At 35.6% G+C, this 9,281-nt stretch overlaps 1 protein-coding gene across 1 annotated transcript; it reads right to left on the minus strand.

Annotated features, from left to right (window-relative positions):
- Positions 1–1,664: 1,664 nt before the first annotated feature.
- Positions 1,665–6,869, minus strand: LOC102615859 (DNA replication licensing factor MCM6). Its single transcript, XM_006468538.4, has 17 exons — positions 6,645–6,869; positions 6,267–6,548; positions 5,958–6,120; positions 5,672–5,865; positions 5,341–5,536; positions 5,174–5,251; positions 4,527–4,756; positions 4,309–4,423; positions 4,029–4,103; positions 3,810–3,950; positions 3,493–3,696; positions 3,228–3,389; positions 3,092–3,147; positions 2,866–3,011; positions 2,655–2,780; positions 2,262–2,392; positions 1,665–2,154 (listed from the first exon to the last, which is right to left on the minus strand). The coding sequence occupies exons 1-17, from the start codon at positions 6,719–6,721 to the stop codon at positions 2,026–2,028; spliced, it is 2,505 nt and encodes an 834-aa protein (XP_006468601.2). The 5' UTR covers positions 6,722–6,869; the 3' UTR covers positions 1,665–2,025.
- Positions 6,870–9,281: the final 2,412 nt, after the last annotated feature.

The raw sequence follows: 9,281 nt of genomic DNA on the forward strand, positions 1-9,281 counted from the left end.
TTAATAAAATTATTTAATATCCAAAATGTTTCAATTACTTTCTTTCTCATCTTTTTATATTTTAATGCCTGTGTCATTAGAATAATGTCCTTCCTATATGTACTAATTTATAATAAATATGACAGAATAAAAATGTAAGCAATTATTATTAAAAGAAAAAAGGAAAATTATTTTTGTAATAGAAGTAGATTAATGAATCTTCATATTGTGCAGATTCACTTGCACATAGGTAGTATGAAAATTATGTACATAGGAAAGAAGAACATTTTGTTTTTTGGACTATTCTGAACTTGAAAATTAGGCAAAGTGGAGTTGGTACGAGCAATTAGAAGGAAAATTAAAATTAGGGCAAGTTGAGAGGATGAGGATAGAGGTGACAACACATGAAATGGTGCAAGATTACAAGTAGTCCATTTCAAAATTGCATAATTAAACAAGAAAATGAACATGACGTAGCATTGCGTTTGAGTGCAAAACTCAATTGATAATGATAAGGACTCATTCTCCCATTGAAAATGAAAGTGTAATTAATTTTATAGCTTTCTCTAACCTTATTTGCCTATTCTAGTCCAACTTTAATACGTTAACTTTTCTAACCTAAGCATTTCATTTGATTTTGACATTCCATTTCTTTTTCTTATTCAACTGATCGTGCATATAAAAATGAATAGCGATCGAGAGATAAAAATGCTACACGTAACAAATTGTCCTAGTTTTGACAGATAAATTAGAGGCTTGTTTGTTCGAGTCTCTTGACCTAATTGCCTGCCCTATGTTATTGTTCCCACTAAACTCTTTTGAGTTTATAGAACTTTCAAAAGATTATTTCACAGAATATAAAATTTGAGTACTTAAATATAATCTTAATCCTTTTCTGTTCGTGAAATTTACCTGACAAATTTTAATATCTGCTGTTGTATTAGTTTGCTAATTAATTTTTTAGCTCAGAAGCCTGAAGGGTAGGCCCAAGTCCCCACATAATTTACTGGGCTCACCCGGTACCCGAACCAAGCCCACCCATTTGTTTTTCTTTTTCAAATCACTTTATTAATCAATTGGCATACCTGACCCGTGGCCTCACCCTGGATACGATCAACAAGAAAATGTTGGTGAGGCAAATCCAACTAATGAATTGACATCCTGTCTACGTACTGAATAGACAATAATGGATCATTTTTCAAGTTACATGTGCCAAAATCTGAACAAACATTTCTCAAAACTGCTTTACAAATAATAATAATAATAACAATGATAAATTGGATGAAACTTGCACTGCAGCTCATTCGTGGCTGAAAGTAGTAGCATGTAGCAACTGGCAAAAGGTTTGCATACACCGACAAGAAAATAAGTTGTTCAAAACGATTGTCACAATTCAGAGATAGGAACAGACCCACATGAAGCGTGCCATTGATAAGCTTGGAAGCAAATGCCATTGCCAGATCAGGGCCAGACAGCAAGCTCATTAATCTAAGCATATTTGATTTTTGTTCTATGTAACAACTAACAACACAAAGGATTGGTAAGAAATAACCGCCTTTCCCAATCCAAGACAGCTCAAGTACTAGTGTTGGCTCGCCTGATTCCCTCAGCTTTAAAAAACATGGTGGGATCTGACAGCTAAAAAGAAAAAGAAAAAGAAAAAGAAAATATATGCAGTCGAGAAGTAATGAAGAAGCCCCCACTTGATTTAGTTATGCAAAGGCAATGTTCTTGTTACATTCTAAATTGTACAAGCTTGTTTGATTAGAAACTAATGGTATGAGCCAACATCCAACATCATCACGATGAAGCAGTAACATTACTTAAATTACCAGATTACAACATGCACATCAATCTTTGACTTGTGTTTCCAATACCTTTACGCCAACTCTTTTTCATGACGGACTTTCAACAGTAATAAGCTTCAGATTCTAGTTTGCTGGCCATAAAGATCTTATCCATATAGCCTTCATGCTGTCCAGCTTGTGATAGCTTATGAACCGTAGAAAGATCTTGTAGCTTCTCACTTGTTGATCCATTTGCATATCAGTCAATGACATAATTTGGCGCCACGGCTAATATCCTGTCATCTCTAGATGGGCGCCCTTCACCTTCCGCTGCTGCTTGTCTACCATCATCCACCACTATCAGATGACCTTCCCTCCTAATCAAACTCTGCATTGCAAGTATTTGATTATTTAAAATAATTAACGAAACAATATTAAGTTGAAATATGACATTTGGAGCTTCGTTTATCAGAATTAAGATGAGTACTATCGTACCTCAATAATAGCTTTGAGTTTGGAAACTTCCTTTTTCACTTCCTCCATAGAACTGTAGGTGTTTTTCTCATTCTGTTGTTCCACATACCATTTTATCAAATCCTTCTGCCTCATTCCAGCAAGTCCAGTCCCTGCAAGTGGCAAAAAGCTCAGAAATTGCTTAAGAAAAATGACTATTAATGGATCATGCATGGTGGGAACAAGTCCTGGTGGTTAATCATGAAGCAGGGCTTCAGATTCACCAGCTAGTGTTGACCATCCAAGTGTGGTAAAAACTCATATTTGGAAGAAGATTAACGGTTGTGCTAAATACCCTATCTCCAAAGACCTTATGTTTGATATATTCAAACCATTCACTTATGAACATGAAAGACCGATGGTTCAGGAAGTTACCTTCTTGTATTACAGATTCTTCATGCTGTCTAAGGCGCATTACCAGGGCTTGGGTGACCCTCTGGAAATATTCATCGCTTATAACAAGTGTTTTCCCTTGTCGGTTCGCAGAACTGGCTCCATTTCCTGGACAATAAAAAGGCGAGGTTTTCCTTAATTAAAAATGGTCATATAAAATAAAATCGAAGGAATTTAGGTGATTGAATCGCACCAGCTATTCCAGAAGCCGGTTCAGGAGTCCTGTTCCTTGGTTGAGCATCACCTTGATCATTGCCATCATTTCCATCATCACCGCCATCACCATCATCACGATTATCTTCTTGAAACTCAGACAGATCAATCTCACTGGACTCCACACTGCATGAAGAGACAAATTACACATCTTCACCAGTCATTTAGAAGAGAGGATATTTGGCATAATTTCACTGGTACCGTACCTGATTACAGATGTTTTTAGCAGTCTTACTGCTACACGAACATGTCGCGGATGTACCTGGAAGGATAATTTCATGAATATATGATGACAATGCATAACAATGAAATATGCATAACATATTTCATGAATATATGTACCTGAGTTTCCAAATGACTCCGAGCAATGGCCTCAGACAACCTGATCAATGCTTCCAGCTGCCTAACTGTCATACGATATGCAACTCTGCTCCCAGGAGTTGTATCTCCCCTTCGGAGAGCAACATAAGAGTCAACCAACAGTTTCCTGGCTTCCAAGCTTAGCTGAATTATAGAATCGATGTTAAAAATAGGCAGTACAATAACATAAAATCTCATTTTCAAGTCAAAAACCACATCATGATCATAGAAAGATTAAACAGCCAACCTTTGGTTTTAAAGTTTTAGCATATGCAATGTAACGCTTCAGCTGTGCAGTTGTGAATGCTGGAGCTAGAGCATCTTCATGCTTCTGATGCACTCTCACAATGTGGTGAGCAATATGGTAATCAGTGTGATCATCTGGATCATCGATCATTACATATACCAGATCAAACCTGGAAAGAATAGCAGGAGGCAGCGCAACATTGTACTGGGGAAGAAAGATAAATCCAAAGTGATCAGTTCACAATGAGGACATGAAAAATTATAGCACAAATGCCTAGGAAATCAGTTGCAATGGTACCATATTCCAAAGATTCTCACCTTCAGTGGTTTCGACTTATCATAGCGCCCCCCTGCAGGATTAGCAGCAGCTAGAATTGATGTTCGGGCATTCAGTGTAGCTTGTATACCTGCTTTTGTAATGCTTATTGTCTGCTGTTCCATGGCTTCATGAATTGCAACCTTCATAAGCAGTTGGAAATCAAGTATCAGCATTGCATGGCAAATAAGATCCTCCAAATAGAACAGTATAAAAATTACCTGATCCCTGATGTCCATCTTGTCAAATTCATCAATGCAACAAATACCATTGTCAGCAAGCATCAGTGCACCTGCCTGGAAATAAACAACACACGTTTGTCACTGAACCTGAACAAGCAGAAATTGTATACTCAGAGGTACGTGGTTAATAAGGAACTTAAAAGAATATGATGGGAAAACACACATCAGAAGATTAGGGCTAATCAGAAGTCAATTATTTCCGGTCTCCAAGGACATATCATAACTCAACCTAACAAAAAGCAATAGAACTGAATGCTACCTCGATACAGAATTCCCCAGTTTCTGGTTCTTTGGCAACACTTGCAGTCAAGCCCGCCGCAGAGGAGGACTTGCCAGATGTGTAGACAGATCTAGGAACAATACCAGCAGCATATCTGCAAGTGCATTGACCATCTATTTAAGTTTTTCAAGCAGTATAAACACCAGGAATTGCTGTATTAGAAACCAAAAACCCAAGGAACAAATAAAATGACATACTTAAGGAACTGAGATTTGGCACAGCTGGGATCTCCAACTATACAAACATTAATATCTCCTCTCAGGTTGATGCCTTCATGAGTAAGCTTGTGAACACCACCCAAGAGCATGAGCAGGATTGCTCGCTTTATATCTTGATGACCAAAAACAGTTGGGCCAATGCTATCAACTATCTTATTGAAGAAATCAGGGGCATTTCTCATTCTTTGGATTTCGTCTATCTCTTCTGTCTGTCAGTTGAAAATAAGTGAGTAGAGTTCTAGAATTTGATATAGTTTCTAGGTTCACAATAAAAATCAAAATTCAATATTGAGAATCCTGAAATCATTAACACCATCTGTGGTACACATTCCGAACTCATTAGTAACTTCCTATCTGCAAATTATATCTTTACTTTAAGCAGTTCCAAAATTTAGTTATGTAAATCAAATTCCCTCCAGACTTGGTTGAATGGAATTGTTAGAAGGAAATAATGTTAAATAAGCCCAAAGTAAAGAAATTGACAATTTTTTTTTTCAGTAAAGTACAGAAAGACATTATAAATAGAGATTTGAAGTAGCATGAAGTAGCTGTGATTGATAATCAAACAAATCTCTAGAAAATGGGACTATACTAAAGAAACTAGAAATACTGCATGTTGAACCCACCGTGAACTGATGTTGGTCCTCTTCATCGGCATCCTTCTTCCTATTTCTTATGTCGGTATCTCTTCTACCATCAGCAATCTAAAGAAACAAGCAAGCATGAAACATGAACTGCATGAACAAACTCGTCACATAATCCAACTTGAATTATAAGCCACTGTATCACCAACCTGAACTGAATTGGCAATGAAGGCAAGCCGGTAGGAAAGGTCTCTCACTCCCAATGCTCGAAGACCTCTCACACCATCATGTCCAACGGCAGAGGACTTGCGTTGAGAAGCTTCTCGGCGACATTCTGCTCTCTCCCCAGGAGAGCCCATTGCCAATATGTCAGGTATGACAACCACAGTACCAGTGAAAATGACCCTGTTGGTGAATAAAGATTGGAGATATTAATGACTTGCAAATATCTTATGATATTTTCTAAGCGAGAACAAGTAACTAACATTAACATCTATAGGAAAAAGAAAATGATAGATATTGACTTAATGGGGATCTTACGTGTCTCCAGCTCTGGCTTGTTCGACAATATCATGGCGGAGAATAACATCCAATGACCTGGGCAAGGATCCAGCTGGAATCTCTTTGGAAGTCTCCTGCATTCTCACCCTCTGCCAGTCAGCAAACTTGCTATCTTGGCGTAGCAATGCCCAATTTGTCCTATTGGAACATGTTGCATTCGCACAAATTGTGGGCTGAAACCAAAGAAATGCAACAACACATCGATTATTGCCAGGCAGTGAAAATTCACCCACATAAACATGTAAAAATACTCAAGCAGGTTAACCTCAGTATATTTGAATTGCTGCTCAACATTCTTGATGACTCCCCCACATTCCAAGCACTTAAAGGTCCCTTGAAGTAGCTCAGGTCGAACTTCACTTGTTCGAGTCACCACTCCTGTAACTGACACCAGTCTCCCAATTTCTGCCGTGGTCAACTCTCTCAATCTGTGCTCAAGCATTACACACACATACAAACAATTCATAACTAATGCAATTTTTCATAATCATCAGATATTTAGTGTGTAAATTTGATTACCAATGCCTGAATTAAGAACAATTGAAACGATTAAATAATGAGCATTAAAAATTACCTCTTAGAGAAAGGGATGTTGAAGAAAGCAACATTGATATCCTTGTTAGGATTATCATCAGAAATGAAATTGGGGTTTTGCTCCATCACAAATCTCTTGCAAGCATTCTTCAAATACGGTTCAAATCTTAAATACTCATCGGCAATGGCTTTTTGAAGAAGGTCATTGTATCGCATAACGTGAGAGAAATCGATGAACATGGTGTTGGATTCGTTGGCTCTCATGGCCTCGATCTCGGCCTCGTAACACGACTCTCCGCCCATGTTTCCATCTAATCTAAAACTGCCCAGATCATCGTTTGGAGCGAAAATCAACACCCATTTAACAAAAACTACAATTTTAAATGAAAAAAATGGTTAGGGATTTAGGGAAGCCTACCTCTTTAGAAATTCCAAGAAAATATTTTCAACTCTCACTGCTTTTTCGTCAACCAAGATTCCACCAAACGCCTCCATTTTTTCTTTGTTGTACGATGTTTCGGAAGCTGCAGTCGTCACCCGATTTGGAACCCTAATTTCCAACTGTAAACACTTCGTCTTGTTTGTGCTTGTCGGTCTCTCCGTGGCGGGAAAATCGTCAAGGCTTTCCCGCCAAGACCAAAAAAAAAAAGAAAAAGGAACCGTTAGGGCCTTTTGGGTTACGGGTAATGGGCTTGATCGTCATTTGCTTCGCAAGTTTCAGTTTTGCAATTTTATTTTTAAAGTTTTTTTTAGGCAAAAATATTAAAAAAATAATAATAAATGTTTTAATTAAAAAAATTAACCTAATTTCACATTTTCAACCTAATATTATGCCATTTAAGATTAGTTTCAATGACGGACTCTCTTGCGTAATCACATGATTTCCCCTCATCGCATGTTGAGCTTTTAGGTATCCAAAAATCAATATAGATTTGGGCTTTCTTCGATGGTGTCATAAAAAATAATAATAATAATAACAACTTTTTTAAAAAAGTATGTAAATATTGAAAACTAAGTTCTCTTTTTTTTTTTTCATAATATTGAAGATCAAAATGGTAGGAGAGGCCAAAAAATTAATTTACAGTTTACTTCCAAATAAATAAAGAAAAATTAAAGGTTGAATCTCATATCTCTTTTATCAGTGAAAAAAAAATTGAAGAGTTAAATGAGTTGACACCAACAAATAGGGAGAAAAATTTTTACATGCTAGTTCTGAAATCTTAACTCGCTGAGGTGGGAAGATCAACCACTTAGATTCAATTATTTAGTAAAATAATGAGCCTCGTGGTGAGATTCTAAATGAGATTCTCTTAAAATTGAATATAAAATAATAAGAAGAAGAAGAAGACTATTTTACCAATTAATTGAATCTCATGGACTGATCCTTAACACCTCAATTTTACAAGACGATAGGACTATCCTATACAAATCTCTCTCACAAATACATAGGGCTATATATATTGCATACTATCGCCTATAAGTCATGCATGACCCTAGGATAAGCATCGAAAAAAAGAAGATTTTTTAGAAAATATAATGGCACAAATTGTTGACGATACCCGATGTTCCTACGAGATAAAACTAATTGGCAGTGCATAAGATAAACTTGTGATGGATTTGGCCCATGTGTGAACAAATATGGCCTCATTATTCAAACCCAGACCTAAGTTTCAAGGCCCAATGGCTCAATTCTGTAAAATTAATAAGTGAAAACACACAGATGTACGCAAATTGCAAAGCTTAATGCAGACCACTGTGTATGCATGTGTACGTGTATTGTATGTAATGCTATATTTGGATAAAGGACTCGACTAGCTTACAGCATCTGTAAGGTACAGACTGCAGCATCAGCCGTTGGATGTGGTTGGATGTGGAGTGAGAAACTAAACAATAGAATATCGGATGGTGGGATGACGGGAGATGTTTGTTACAGAATCTGTACCATAGACAGGTCCTTGGATAAAAGGATAATTTTCACTTTTTTTTTTCTTTTTAATGAAAAGTACCATTTTCATTCATTCAACATTTCAACTATGCGAATATTGACATAATCTCAGCTGAAAATGAGTCCCGCCAAATGTTTGTACCTTGTCTATCAAGTGCTATCTTAGTTAGTGAATGAGCTACAACATTACACTCTCTTGGATTATATAAAATATCAACAAAATTTGTGCAAATGAAGTTTTCTTTGATCTCCTAAATTAAGGTTGCATTTGAAATTGAGTTTGAACAACTGTAGGGTAACAATATAATATTAAAGTGTTTGGTAAAGACTAACTATTATAATTTGGAAGCTAAATTAATTAATTTTATATTTGTATGATGAACGAACTATTATTTTTTTATTAATTTTGTTAAATTTATTATTTAAAAATTATATTTACTATATATTATTAATTTTTATTTCATAATTATAATTTTTTTTTTACAGTAGTTATTCCTAAAAAACTACAGCACCTCAATATTAAACAAAACCCTTTGTTTTTATTTAAAATTTGACTGTACATATCCTTTTTCTTTTTAAAATCTTGTACATGAAAAATTACACTTTAGTTTTTTTAATTTAAAAAACAATAAGGTCCAACAATTTGGATCAAAATGGGGTAAATTATCCATTTTTGCCGATTCAATACATTTGTTTTTTGGGCAAAACAAATTATTTTTAAAACCAAACACATGAATAATAAATTCTGAGTGCCATTTTAATCTGTTGTGTATATACAAAGTGAGTAGAGGTCAAGACTTTGCCAATTTTACCCATAATAATTGACTGAGCATATTAAATAAATGGTTGGGTTGTCCCATTAATTTGTCTACTATAGATAAATATCAATATATAGATTAAAAAAAATAACCATTCATTATTACAAATATCAATATGGGCATTATTACGTGTAAAAATAGAAAATACAACCACCATAATCTGATTCAAATCATGAATTTAATTCACTTGTTCAAAATCTTAAATGGTAATCCAGCCTAAGGCTAGACTTGCCCAGCTAGATGCATTAATATTTATGAGCAAAATCTTGGCAGATATTATCTAATATTGGTT

This window comes from Citrus sinensis, chromosome 2 (assembly GCF_022201045.2).
Source record: "Citrus sinensis cultivar Valencia sweet orange chromosome 2, DVS_A1.0, whole genome shotgun sequence".
NCBI lineage: Eukaryota > Viridiplantae > Streptophyta > Magnoliopsida > Sapindales > Rutaceae > Citrus > Citrus sinensis.